At 51.8% G+C, this 13254-nt stretch overlaps 5 protein-coding genes across 5 annotated transcripts; 4 read left to right on the plus strand and 1 right to left on the minus strand.

Annotated features, from left to right (window-relative positions):
- Positions 1 to 780: 780 nt before the first annotated feature.
- Positions 781 to 2032, plus strand: M431DRAFT_530993 (hypothetical protein; the record flags this gene model as incomplete). Its single annotated transcript, XM_024920809.1, has 4 exons — positions 781 to 1347; positions 1412 to 1525; positions 1583 to 1730; positions 1850 to 2032. The coding sequence occupies exons 1-4, from the start codon at positions 1274 to 1276 to the stop codon at positions 2030 to 2032; spliced, it is 519 nt and encodes a 172-aa protein (XP_024774585.1). The 5' UTR covers positions 781 to 1273.
- A 1305-nt stretch (positions 2033 to 3337) lies between these two features.
- Positions 3338 to 5933, plus strand: M431DRAFT_433327 (hypothetical protein). Its single transcript, XM_024915116.1, has 2 exons — positions 3338 to 4505; positions 4578 to 5933. The coding sequence occupies exons 1-2, from the start codon at positions 3456 to 3458 to the stop codon at positions 5901 to 5903; spliced, it is 2376 nt and encodes a 791-aa protein (XP_024774586.1). The 5' UTR covers positions 3338 to 3455; the 3' UTR covers positions 5904 to 5933.
- Positions 5934 to 6844: 911 nt separating this feature from the next.
- M431DRAFT_5525 (hypothetical protein) lies at positions 6845 to 8491 on the minus strand (the record flags this gene model as incomplete). The annotated part of the gene is made up of 2 exons (XM_024921368.1): positions 6845 to 8020; positions 8084 to 8491. 2 exons carry the CDS (start codon positions 8489 to 8491, stop codon positions 6845 to 6847), a joined length of 1584 nt encoding a protein of 527 aa, XP_024774587.1.
- A 1166-nt stretch (positions 8492 to 9657) lies between these two features.
- On the plus strand, positions 9658 to 10933 carry M431DRAFT_85912 (hypothetical protein; the record flags this gene model as incomplete). Its single annotated transcript, XM_024923613.1, has 2 exons — positions 9658 to 9700; positions 9768 to 10933. The coding sequence occupies 2 exons, from the start codon at positions 9658 to 9660 to the stop codon at positions 10931 to 10933; spliced, it is 1209 nt and encodes a 402-aa protein (XP_024774588.1).
- A 474-nt stretch (positions 10934 to 11407) lies between these two features.
- On the plus strand, positions 11408 to 13130 carry M431DRAFT_433363 (hypothetical protein). Its single transcript, XM_024915117.1, has 4 exons — positions 11408 to 11878; positions 12010 to 12112; positions 12192 to 12599; positions 12666 to 13130. The coding sequence occupies exons 1-4, from the start codon at positions 11581 to 11583 to the stop codon at positions 12856 to 12858; spliced, it is 1002 nt and encodes a 333-aa protein (XP_024774589.1). The 5' UTR covers positions 11408 to 11580; the 3' UTR covers positions 12859 to 13130.
- Positions 13131 to 13254: the final 124 nt, after the last annotated feature.

Here is a 13254-nt window from a genome sequence, read left to right on the forward strand (position 1 = left end):
TATTCTCTCCATTCAATACTCGTAGCTGTGTAAGTGACGCTCATCACAGCTTGCCCACATGCTTTGGTAACACAACCACTGATCGTTTCCCAACTTGCTGGATTCAGTAAGCCTGGAAGTGGACTTGCAAGCACTGACGCCACCTAGGCTTTTCCCCTTGCGCGATGATCACGGCAACTTGCAGGCCATCCACTTCTGGGCCACCGATCGTGTTGATCACTTTGATAGTGGGGGAGGTGAAGATGGGGGAAGTAACAGGGCTACAGCGTTTGGGAGGATTTGCCGGATGGCGCCGTGATGCCGGGAGTTGTACAGTAGGAGAGCTGCTGCTGTCGTGCAGATGAGAGGAGCTCATGCGGGCACCGGCACTCGTACGAGTAGTCGTAGTCTGCAACAGCTGGCAGGCCTTGATAGTCTCAGGCTTATGGCTTCTACTACTCCGTAGTCTAACGGTTGTTATTTGCTAGCCTCCCAATGGATGGGTCGATTTCTTTGTCTGTGGTAAAAAATAACCCCCCCATCGCGTAAAAAGATGCCCACTCTGCGAAATTGGAGTGGTAAAGGGTATCAATGCTAAGAAATACGTGCACAGCCTCTCTAAACTACGCTAATGGAAGAGACGGAAGAACATGAAGGCATCACCTTGCGAATTGGATGCGTGCCAAGAAAAGATGTAAATAAGACACTTGACACGACTTGAGAAACATGATTTCGATAAATGGGGGAGAAACAGACTGCGCCAGCACATAGCCGCAGTCGCGCGCATCCGCCAGCAAAGACCGAGACAACCCTCGCGCTAATGTTAATGTTGTGAGGCCGCGCTCCGAAGCCCCTGGAAATATATATGGCAACAAACTGACAGGCAGGGGAAACAAGCTTTCCATCAATCTCCGAGATTTGATGCATGGAGGGAATGAATGGCTCTCGATTAAAATAAAAAAAACGAATCCAAGAAAAAAGGGAGGAGGGGAGACAAAACAAGAACTCGCCTGTGAAAAGGACTAGGTGGCAAAGTACGGAGTAGCCAAGGCTGCTGAAATGAAGAGCCCACGGCACCCCGGCACAGGATGCGGCTAAAACTGTGAACCACTTGGAACAGTATTGGCAGATTAGTAGTAGGGCCAATAACTCAAAGAGGCGCTGAAATTGGACACATAATAGTCACGGCCGTCGGTGAAGTTGGCTCCTTGCTATGCTTGCGACGACAAGCGGGCGGCGTGTGTAGCTGCATGCAAGCTGACCACCAACTTTGGGCTCCTTTTTTTGACAGCAGATGATAAGCATCAAAATGGCTAGGATAAGTGCACGGCTGGCCTGTGGATGTACTAAATGCGCGAACAAAGAGAGGTATGTTAGTACGGATTAGATGGATAGAATATGAGTACAAGTACGTGCGTGCCGAATGTTATAGCCGTTCTGGGCCGCTTTGCTCGTATAAACGAGGTGCTGGTGGTGGTGGTTTGCCGTGCCATGTCCGGGGCCTCGTAATATCCGGGCCTTCGACGGGCCTTGCTCCGTATTCCAGGTACGATCGGAGATGGACTGACTCTACTGATATCAAATTTGCACTTCTCCTTAGCAGCCGACGAATGCTAAAAATGGCTTTGTCGATGGTGCCATCCACTCGCCTGCGCATTGTAACCCACTGCTGGGGCGAAAGACCGGAGCAGATGCAGATGCAGATGCAGCTGTGCCTGATGGAAACAGAGCGCATGTATGAACCCAGGCTGGTGTGGTGGAATCGGACCCTTCGGTATTCAGGTCCCAAGTAGGACAAGCATGTACTCGTAGTTCGAGATATCTCTGCAACCACGCGTATCGCCTTTTTGCTACAGATACGTTTACATAGGCAATTTGGGGATCGTCATTGTCTCGACCACAGAGATCGGGTTTGCTGCTGATCATCGCCTCTTGGACGAACCGACGTATCCACTGGGCCGTGTCTTGCGTGCCTGCTGGTATCGAGCTGATTGATGAATGTCTTGGCTTTAAAAATGAAAAGGCAAAGCCATTCGTTATGGGTACCTTGTAAAAATGGTAGCGATACTGCAGTCGTATCTTTGATGTTGTGCCACGCCACCAAGCCGTTTCTGCCGCTCAATTCAATGCCAATTGATAAGGTGCTGCGACTCGTAGTACAGTAGAATCATTAGCTGGTCTTCCCTTGCATCTGCTGACGAGTGCTAAATACCAGCCCTTGCATTCGAGATTTTTTTTTATTTCCCGTCCATGTCTCGGCAGGCCATCAGTGCAGAATTCAACGACTGGCGGGACACGCGCGCACACCGCTTTGGCCGGCCGGTGTGAATTCCGCCAGACAAAAAAAAAAAAAACAAAAAAACAACCCCAAAGAAAATCTTGGAAGAAAAATGACCACTCCGTCGTACTGTACATGCATCAAGGCAAATCTTACTCGTTGCTGCTACTGTGCCCCATAATGCGACTAGCACTGCTACCATCTCAGGTACGCGTGCAGTGGCGCTGCTGAGATTGAACCATCAAATCTGTCGAGCCCCATCTGGCCGTTGTCGAGCCCCCCCTGATGAGGTTGGCCGTCCATGCGAGCCGCGTCTCCCAAGCCCAAATTCGAGCTCGAGCTGCAGCACTGGCCACTTCAGGAGTCCATCATCAATCAGCAGGTATCGAAGCCTTACTCCGTACTGTACAGGCATCGACAGGCATCGGCACGGGCTCAGGCACAGACGCCGCAGCGAAACAGCTCGACCCTCGCCCATTGGCTCTTCCCTGCCCGCGGCACTAGAGCCAGGGGATCTGATGGCGGGCTCCCATCACCTTGTTCCCAATTTAGCAGTCGAGGCGCCGTTAGTGAGCGGCCAGACCTGCGCTAACAGGCGAACGGGGACGCTTTGGAGGTGGTCTGGGCTCGAGCTGCCACGGACGAGAAACACCTGGGCCTGGGTGGGCAGCAATAACATTAGCACGTTTCGTTTCTGTTTCTCGCCCTCTGGTCGCGCTCGAATCTCCTCCATAAACCATCACCAGAGGCCTGCCTTGGCTGGTTGGTTAGCCGGCCTCTTTCCATCCAACTCGCCTTTGCCGTCGTTGATTCTCCCTGGCACCAGCTGGTCAGGCAGTCTGGGACTCACATCTGTCCCGCTCTTGGCTCACGATCCCTTCATCATATCGGAATCGAGCACCAATTTTGAGCTTGCGGCTCCTCGAGCTGTCGACCCCGCCATCGTTTCTTTGTTGTACTAGGAAGGGGATATTATGGCTGTTGGTTCAATCTAAACGAAGCTCTTGACGGTGTAGATAGCGCCCCTCGACTCTCGAGACCAGCATCATCGCCATTGCATGCATCTTGAAGCTATCCCGACTTCTGCCAGTTACCTAGTACACAGCCAGGGCCCCTCGATTCCCACAGCGCTGTGCAAATCCTGATATAGCTTAATTTGGCCTCGCTGTTTTCCGTATAACGCAGTATCTGCACCACCATGACATCGACTACTCATTTGCCGCCTCTCGACTTCGACGATGGAGGACTTCGTATCGTCCTGCTCCCCGAGGTTGAGACCTTGTCGTCTCCGCTCTCCCCAGATACCCCCCGCGCCAAAGAGCCCCCTTCGAACACTACCCTAAGCTCTGCGCGGTACTCTGAAAGCGACCGACGAGCGGGAGACTCTGAGTCTGACGATGACGATCAAGGGGATGTGGACGACAACGAGTCCGACCATGGTTCCGATTCGACGCCACCGCCGCCAGCTATTCCCGTTCACCCTATTCCTGCTCTCCAGGATGCTTTTGCCGAGTCGCTACATGAGGTGATGAGTGGCATCGTGGTTGAGAAACCAAAGCTGAGGGCGCTGGACGCTCAGGGCCGCAGAGAAGCTGTGCTTGCGCAAGGCCTAGACGAGCCCGCTTTTGATGCCGAATGGAGGCTTCGACCGGGGCAGACCCAGCATGAATTGGCCAAACTTGTTGCTCAGATTTCTTTTGGCGTATATCTGATGCTCAACGGCATGGCCAATAATAATACGCAAGTGGTGACAATCCTCCAGGGCCACATTGACGAAGTGGACGAGTTTCTAGAAGTCACAATCGAAGATCTTGAGCAAGTGGAACTGGACCTAAAGAAGCGCATTGACCACTTGATGCTTCCCATGTCCAACGTCACAGTGTTTGAGCAGCTACTCGAGGACCGCAAGTTTCGGACGGAGATACTCGAGGGCAATGAAAAGATTGAGCACATTCTGGCTAGAACTAATGTGGCTATGAAGCAGTGGGACGATGACATCGAAGCCGGGCTGCAGACTAGCAACATCTTCATCAACTGGCTGAACGAACAATCCGAAGGTGCCTGGCGAGGGGACCAGCCAGATGTCATTGACATCTTTGATGCCATGAGCGGCAATGCGGAGGGATGGCTCATTGCATTTGAGAAAATCAGCGACAGTACCCATGACATCAACAGCCTCATTATCCGCCTGATGAACATAATATCCGAGATGGAAAAGAAAGCCGGTGAGGCTAGTCGGCGGACTTGGGTAAGTTGTTTCCCCTCTCGTGTTTGTTGGTCTCGATACTTTGTTGGTCTCGATAGCTGATTCAAAGTTCAGGCGAGCATCAAGCCATTCTCTGCGCCACCGATGCCCAACGCTGAGGATATCCAACCCCCAAAGCTTGAACTGAAGACTGAACTGAAGACTATACCGCATCATGCACCCTCACAATCTATTACTCAACAGAGTGTTCGAAGCGGCTCTTCAGATAAACGGCCCCCCAGCTCTATCCTTTCGGATGATGCCAGCACTATTGACTTTCCTTTGCCAGGTGGTCTACCTTTGCTTCCACCATTCCGTTCCACTCGGCATACTTCGAACACTTTTGGCATCAACAGCCCAAAGTCAGCTACCACCGCGGCTACTCCTACCCTTGATAGTCCTCAGTACACTCCGCAATCTACCGCGAATACCTTTGGCGTCACCAGCCCTCAATCAATGCACATTCACCTGCGCCAAGACTCGGTTGCGGAAACTGAAGAGAGTGAGCCAGAGACTGAGATGGCTCATAGCGATCATGGGGAAGAGCCGGTGTTCCTTCTCCAGCCCCGGACTTATACGCCGCAGCCCCCTGCGCCCTTGCCCTCGCCACTGATCAAAGATGAACTTGGCCACAACGCTCGATCGGAATCTCAGTCGACCCTGCAATCACTCCAATCCGCACCGTATACTCCGGCAAGCGCCCAGTCCATGACATGGCGAGACAGCGATATTGTGCAGAGAAGGACGTCTCTCCGCGATCGTGTATCCCAAAAAATGATTCCACCAGGGGACATTCAGATTCCACCAAGATCTCTGAAAGGCATGGAGATGTACGCTCATTCGCCTGGTACTACCACGCCTCAGACGATGAGATCTCACCAGTTTGATTCGGCGTACGAGTCTGATGCGGAACGTCATGGCCGCCATCCATCCGGTAGCTCTAGCAATATGGAAATGTCTCCCCCGCAGCTCAATGTCATACCATCACCACGATCGGACCGACAACGATATCACCCTGTTCACGCGTCGCCACATTCACCACTACAGCAGAGACCGCATACCGCCGTTGGACATGGCCAATCTATGTATATTCAGGGCGGCGGCTCGAATTTGGTACCGCCGCGCCATCTACGTAACAAACAGTCCAACGCCGGCATGAGCACTCTGAGCAAGGTGACGTCCATTAACTACGATGACGGGACGGCGCAAAGTGTACGGACCACGAAAACGGTGGACAATAAGCTCAAGAAGAAGAAGAGCGCGTTTGGATGGCTCAAGAAGGCTTTCAGCATGGACGAAGAAGAGCGGGCAGCCTATGAGCAGCGCAAGGCCATGCAGTTTGAACAGAGCTACTACAATGCTGATCCGCCAAAGTTTCTGGACGGAAGGAGGCTTCGGTGAGATGCTCGAAGCGATTTTATTTGAGCAACGCATTCTATGTGCTTTATCAGTCCACGGAATTATGAGAGCCTCGATTTAAATCTGTCTTGAAGGAGGAACAGGAAGATGAAGAAGACGACGAGCCGGACTAAGGTCGCAACAGCTACAAGGCAGGGCTGGGGACGACCACAACAACACATAATACCATTTTTATCATCATACACACTACAGAAAAGCATATCTCATACGATATACTTGAAAGGAGTTTTCTATGGGCTTATCATATTGTTATCTTTTTTGGAGAGAACACCCTTTACCCCCCTTATACATAAGATCTCACACAGGCTTATCTAGCATACTCTTTTCTTTTACATGTTATTGACGCATATCTCTCTCTTTCGAGATGTGGTAGCGGTTTACGTATCAGCGATCAAGCGATTTCCTTCACTACTTTTGTTGTATATGTCCTCTCCTCTTTCCTTTTTGTGCGTGTTTTGGTGCGTCATTCTGGGGCATTGAATATCATCATATCATGGCGACGGACCTCCCAATCTATTTTCCTTCTTGTTTTTTTGCGCTCTTTGTATACCAAAAACTCTAGCGTGGCACATGTGGCATCTTTTACAGTCTAGGGGGGAAGCAGGGCGGCACTTACTTTTTGTATGTGGAAAAAAATATTATGAATCTAATGGGAGTCTGATGAGGTCTTTTTGTTTAAGGCTCTTTTCTTTTTTTGAGATCCAAGAAGTTGCAAAAAATGTGTAATACGCTGTGATATTTTCTTGTTCTCACCAAGGCTTCGATGTACATCTATGTGCTTTCAACGTGTCTAACAATTATGCAAAGTTTTCGGCATGAGGGTTTTTAGAAATTCAATTCGGAATATGCAAAAAGAAAACGCCTTTCGTGAAGTCATTGAGTTGTAGGAAATGGTGAAGGTAAGCATCACGTTACAGAAGATATCAAGCTGATTCTCCTACGCCATAGCTCTTCACTCGGCTGAAGAAGAAGGGCTTGTCGTTTTTGAGCTGGAAATCAGCCCAGTCATCCGTCAGCTTGTTGTAGCTGCTGAAGCTCCTCCAAACGATCTTGTTGTTACGGGTGCCCTTGCCCGCGCTTCGAAGCGACAAGTCCATGCGGTACATGTACTTTGCGCCCACACCCTCCGTCTCGACGTACAAGTCTGATTCCTGCTCCTTTGGGTCCGTGTTGTCCGGATAATCCAACGCAGAGGACTGTCGCCAGCGACCTTTGAGGGCTTGATGCATCATTGCGGAAGGGAGATGGGCGTGGGGAGCCTCGCGGTGCAGCTTCAGCAGCTCAGGGGTGAGGTGATGCACGACGTCGGCGGGGGACGTTGTGGTGAGGAGGCTGATGGCGGTGCCGTCGCGGAAGAAGCGCAGGTAGCGGTAGTAGGTGACGATGAGGTAAGGGTCTCCGCCCCAGACGGCCTGGTTTGTCGCCTGACCGGTGCGGATGTAATTGACGGTGCTGATGTAGCAGCCGTTGAAGCGTATGCGAGGGCGTGTGCGGAACATGTTCTTCCACGAGGGGTAAACGGCCGTATCGTGGAGAGAAGTGGTGAGAGAGAGGGCATCGGCCAAGCGGCGCTCCTCGACCTCTCTCATGCTGACGAGGAAACCGTCCTCATCTGCCTCTTCTTGGGCTTCGAGCTGTTCCCATTCGACAGTCTTTTGCCAGTGGCGAGGCATGGAGGTGAAGCCAAACTCGGTTCCAAGACAGACGCGCCTCCAGATGCGCTGCTCAGTGGCGACAAGATAGGCGAATCGCTTGCACACGAGACTGAGGCGGGCAAAATCTCCCACATCGGCCACGGCGACGTCACCGAGAATGTGCACGAGCAGCTCATCCGGTAGGTTGGAGATTGGGCATGGAGGTGGTGGGGTGTTTTCAATGATGGGAGGCGCCCCCTCAATCTTCAACCCTGAAAAGCTGGCGATGAGCTCTTCCAAAGTCAGCGGCTGGGGTTCTTCTTCTGTGGTGGGTGGAGCCGCAGGTTTGTGTGATGCTGCTGGTGGTGCCGTTACTGCTCCTGAGGATGAAGGCGTAGCCTTGGCTGGTGCAAAACCGGTTGGGAAGTGCTTCTCACGATACGACATGTCCACTCGGTGATCCAGCTAGATGAGCAAAGTTAGCATTATCTGCATGCAATTACAGCATCCAATTCGATCTGATCTTACTCGATAGGCTTGTCTATACAGCTTCAGACTCTCCCCCATGTTGCCCTGCGCCTCCTTTTCCATGGCCTTTTCATAATGATCTAGAGCTGAGACCAAGGGCTTCTCATCGTGTTCATGTTTGCCCGGGGGGTCTGACAACAGATGCCCTGAAGAAGAGGGAGGGGGCATGGAATCAAAAGTCGGGCCATGGAGATAGTACTCATCATCTTCAACAGCTGGTAAGTGCTTCTTAGCTATTGTTGGACTTGAAGGGCCCGTCCGTCGTCTTGGTCGTGAAGTGACAGCCGGGGCAGCGGCGGTAGATGAAGATGAAGCCTCAGCCTCATGAGCTCTGGACTGCAGGTCGGAGATCCATTGCTTGCGGAAGGATTCTAGCTCCGAGTTTGCTTCACGGTCTTCTGAAGACATGTCTGTGGCGGCTGTCGCAATTCAACAAAGAACGGGTGTCCGATATGGCCGAGCGCGGGGAATTTGCGTGAGAGCAGGGCTTCCGTGCTGCGTCCGTAACAGGTTGATTGCTAATGCTGGTGTATGAACGCGCTACTAGCGGTATTCGAGTTTACAGAGACATTGATGGTGCTTGTCACGGGGGAATGGATAATGACGATGAGGCGATGATGAGACGAGGTAAAAAGAAGAGAATAGATGTAGAGAAATATTTAAATGCTGTATTTGATTGTATTTTCGTTCACGGTATTGTAAGGACCTGTAGGGAGCTGCAGAAGTCGATATGAGATGAGACATGCAATCATTCGGTCAAGGCAATGCGTCCCTGGAGTGACTCGATCGGCCTGGGCAATCTGGCATAGCGTGCTGCTAGATTACTAAGGAATTCAGTCCCCTTGACCAATGTACCCAAGTACCCAAGTACCTCATGTAGGACATGTAAGACATGGGACTCTGCAGGAACTGTTATCTAATCGCCGCTTATCAATCGCCACTGTTAGCTACAGCCAATCACAGCGCCGGGTGACATCATCGGCTACTCACGGGTCCAAGATTCATCTCCGGCTGCGGCGTGGAGGCGAGCAAGACGCCGAACAGAAAAAAAAAAATTCAATGGGGCCGGGGCAATTGAAGCGCTGCACTAGCACCGAACTCACTACTGTAAAACACCTAGCCGGCAACCTTCCTCCGCCTAGCAGCATATGTTAGCACAGCTATGACCACTCGATTCCAGGCGATTCTTGCTTCCTTCATCCTCTCGATACATCTATATTCTTATATTACGCTCAGTTTGCATTGATACCGATATCCATACGCGCATCGCATCGTTTGCTGACGCCCGAATTTACCGCTTTGCGCACGGCCCGACATCCGTCGTCTCACACTGAGCTGGTCCGAGCATCTCCGAGATATTGCTGCCACTACCAGCGCCGCTCAATTCGTGACAGGCCGAGGGCTCGGCTCCTCGCTCACGTCCCCCGCCTCCGACGGCCGGCATGGGATCCTTTTCTACGTCTGTTGTCCACAGCTCAAACAGCCAAAACTACGACAGGATAGACGGGAACCAAGTTGTCATGCCTGGCGGAGATGGAAGCGATGGCATTCCCGACATCACGGCCGGCCAGAAGATGGTGTCGGCCATGTCGGGGAGCTTGTTGACGTCGCTGCTGGGTAAGCAAGCAATCCTTTCCTTCTGGTGCACCGACTGACGCATGTGCTAATCTCATTGTCTTTGCAGTGACTCCGTTAGACGTCGTCCGCGTGAGGTTGCAGTCGCAATCATCAACGATTCCCGCCCCGACTGTCGATTTCTCCAGGCTTATGCGAACAACCACCAGCCTCACCCCCGTGCAAACCGCTGAACTTGGCGTCACAGCTTGCTGCCGTGAAGTCTTCTTTGCAGGTGGCGCGGTAGACTACTGCCTCGCCGTTCCGAGGATCGAAGGCATCACTGCACCGAGCAGCGCCGCCGCCGCCGATTGTGCGGTTCAAGAAACCCAGAAGAAGACATATCACTCGACGATTGATGGCCTGCGCAAGATTGCTCGCAACGAAGGGTTCACAACGCTATGGAGAGGCCTCTCACCCACCCTCGTCATGACGATTCCTGCCAACATCATCTACTTCACCGGCTACGATTGGCTGCGGTTTAACCCTGTGAGCCCGTTTTCTGGCTTCTCGACGGATTACGCGCCTCTTGTTGCCGGATCCATGGCTCGACTTCTTGCGGCGACGGCTGTTAGCCCTATCGAGCTCATCCGTACTCGTATGCAGGCTGCTTCTGGCGCGTCGACGACAAACCATCTGGTTGAGACTTTCAACGGAATCCGGTCCATGGTCGCCGTCCATGGTTACACTTCGCTATGGAGGGGGCTGACGCTTACCCTGTGGCGAGATGTGCCATTTTCTGGTCTCTACTGGTGGGGATATGAGTCAATCCGATCTAGAATATCGGACATTCGAGAAGAGCGCCGGGGCAGGCCATTGACCCGAGACACAATTGATGGACTCAAGCGCACGACGGCACGGCGTCGATCCCAGAGCCGGGAGAACCACACCGAGACTTTTGTCGACAGTTTTGCTGCCGGGGCTACCTCTGGCGCTCTTGCGTCGATACTGACCATGCCGTTTGACGTGGGCAAGACACGTACGCAGATCTTCCACGATGCACCACGCCGCGGCGCTGGAGGTGCACTGGCGCCTGAGGAACAGAACATGATGCGATTGTTGTTGCACATCTTCAAGACAGAGGGATTCCCTGGTCTGTGGCGAGGTTGGATCCCGCGTACCTTGAAGGTAGCACCGGCCTGTGCCATCATGATCAGCAGTTACGAAGTTGGCAAGCGAGCATTCCGAAGCGTCAATGAGCGCTCTAGAGATGAAGGCTTTTCTAGCGAGGACTGAAGGGGAGGTTGAAGCAAAGATGAAAATAAAATACTTGGGTTTTGGCTTTGACTTTGGCTTTGGCATTGGCTTTGGGGCGGAATCTTCAACGATATGCAGAGTTGGCGTTTTGTTGCTTTATACGGAGTTTGATAAAAAGGACGAAGCTGTGAGACGGCCCGTCCCTGTGGCATTTTGCTTTTCCGAGCTGGGTTTGGCGACACTCCTATTCTTGTTGGGCGACGATATGAACTACCTAGTTAGACTAAAAACTGCGTGTGTACGATATGTTTAGCGGAAGATGGCTCTGATAATAATCCATATGAATATAATTCACGTCTCCTAGAGTTGTGGTGGTGAATGTGAAGCTCTCTGATATTAATAGTGGTGAGGAATATTTAGTTAACGAGGCTGCATGCTTAGCGCAACTACCAAGGTACATCGAAGTAGAAAAAAAGAGAGAGTTTGCAGAGCAACATGATGAAACTTTGGGTTCGGTGAGAAATCTTTTAATGACTTGAAGAATTACAATCTAGATTTGGATTTAGAGTAAAGTAGACGATTGAAAGTCTTATCGATATTGGCGGAACTATTCCGAGCTGTCTTTCATTTAAATTCCAAGACACTCAAAACTCAATCAACTCACCCGTCTTATACAACCAAAAACAATGTACACCCTCAACAACATCGACCAGCACCACTTCTCCGGCCTAGAAGACGTCTACGTGCTCGAGGCGCACCGAACGACCTCGGGGCTCGCCACCGTGGCCTCGGACCAGACGCTGTCGCTCTTCAACCCGGCGCGGCTCGGGACGGGGCCTGTGGCGAGGCTCAGGACGGAGCACGGCAACGTGACGACGCTGCGGGTGTTTGACGCGGGGACTTCGGTGGTTTGCACGGCTGGCGAGAATGGGAGTGTGGGAGTGTGGGATTTGAGGCAGGGGGCGCGGGTTGCGCAGTTTACTGGTGAGTTTTTTTGAGAAGGGGGAATGAGGCTGATGAGGATGAGTATGAGGGATGAGGAATGCGGATGAGTCAAGGGGAGGAAAAGATGAGAAGGAAAGGAAATATATTTTTGCTAACCACCTTGATGAAAGCAGCCGGCCAAGCATCTATCCTGTCCATGGCTTGCAGTGCGAGCACGCAGACCATCGCCGTGGGCACCGAGCTGGAGAACCACGCAGCTACAATACACCTCTGGTAAGACAAAATACCACCGTCTTACAACCTCCTCATTCAACATATTCATCCTCTAACAAACCCTCCTCCTCCAAAAAAGGGACGTCCGCTCCAACCCCTCCCCAAAGGCAACCTACTCCGAAGTCCACAGCGACGACGTCACCTCCCTGGCCTTCCACCCGTCCCAGCCGTCGCTACTCGTCTCGGGCTCGACCGACGGCCTCGTCAGCGTCCACGACACAACCATCCTCGACGAGGACGAGCTCACCGTCCAGACGCTCAACCACAACGCCTCCATCCACGACGCTGCCTTCCTCAACAGCACGGAGCTCTTCGCGCTGTCTCATGATGAGAGCTTTGCGCTGTATGATGTTGCTGATGAGCGCGAGACGGGGGATGCGGCGCAGGACTTTGGGGATTTGAGAAAGGTGCTTGGGTGTCAGTATGTGGCGAATGTTACGACAAAGGTGGATGGTAGCGGTGCGATTCTGGGTGCAGGGGCTCAAGAGTATGTTTCCCCCCTATCGCTTTATGTAAATCCAACACTTTGATGCTTACAAAACGCCCTTAACAGCAAAGAAAACTTTGAGCTCGTCTTCCTGGCCAAGGCGGCGGATGGCTCGTGGGCTCTGGATCTCGCCAACAAGGTCGTCTTGCCGGGGGCTCACGGCAGCGAGATTGTGCGATCTTTTTGCTTCTTTGATGATGAGCAGGTTGTGTTTACGACGGGAGAGGATGGAAACGTCAAGGCGTGGAGGGCAGGTTAAACTTGCGGATATTTAGACGAGATAATACAAAATGTTTCTTTTTTGTTTGGCATTGGGTGGGGATTTTCATTTTGATTCTTTATATTATGGTAGAAGTTCCTATTTGATGGAAGTGTTTGGACACTTGGAATGGCTTATCCCTCTTTTCTTTTCTGGCATCAACAGTATATATTCAGTGTGATATACACAAGCCAAACTTGTCATGCTGTTGCCCCAACTTGATCGCGATTCGCAAGATCCTTAGTGATCTGGTCGCTATTGCATTGCATAAGATAGTAGCCAATCATGTTGATTTGACCGATTGAAGACAACATGTCTTGAACCATTCCTCCTTAGCTGCTTTCGTTCAGTGCTGGAATTCTTCCTAGACTTGGCCTCGAAATAGAGAAAACTATT

Source organism: Trichoderma harzianum (assembly GCF_003025095.1).
Source record: "Trichoderma harzianum CBS 226.95 unplaced genomic scaffold M431scaffold_6, whole genome shotgun sequence".
In the NCBI taxonomy this organism is placed as follows: domain Eukaryota; kingdom Fungi; phylum Ascomycota; class Sordariomycetes; order Hypocreales; family Hypocreaceae; genus Trichoderma; species Trichoderma harzianum.

What these genes read in the sequence shown, in the direction of transcription:
- M431DRAFT_433327 (XM_024915116.1), top strand. Translation starts at nt 3,456, where the DNA reads ATGACATCGACTACTCATTTGCCGCCTCTCGACTTCGACGATGGAGGA. An exon ending in AGGCTAGTCGGCGGACTTGG is followed by an intron (nt 4,506 to 4,577) that starts GTAAGTTGTTTC and finishes TTCAAAGTTCAG; the next exon opens with GCGAGCATCAAGCCATTCTC.
- M431DRAFT_433363 (XM_024915117.1), top strand. Translation starts at nt 11,581, where the DNA reads ATGTACACCCTCAACAACATCGACCAGCACCACTTCTCCGGCCTAGAA. An exon ending in GCGGGTTGCGCAGTTTACTG is followed by an intron (nt 11,879 to 12,009) that starts GTGAGTTTTTTT and finishes CCTTGATGAAAG; the next exon opens with CAGCCGGCCAAGCATCTATC. An exon ending in CTGGGTGCAGGGGCTCAAGA is followed by an intron (nt 12,600 to 12,665) that starts GTATGTTTCCCC and finishes CGCCCTTAACAG; the next exon opens with CAAAGAAAACTTTGAGCTCG.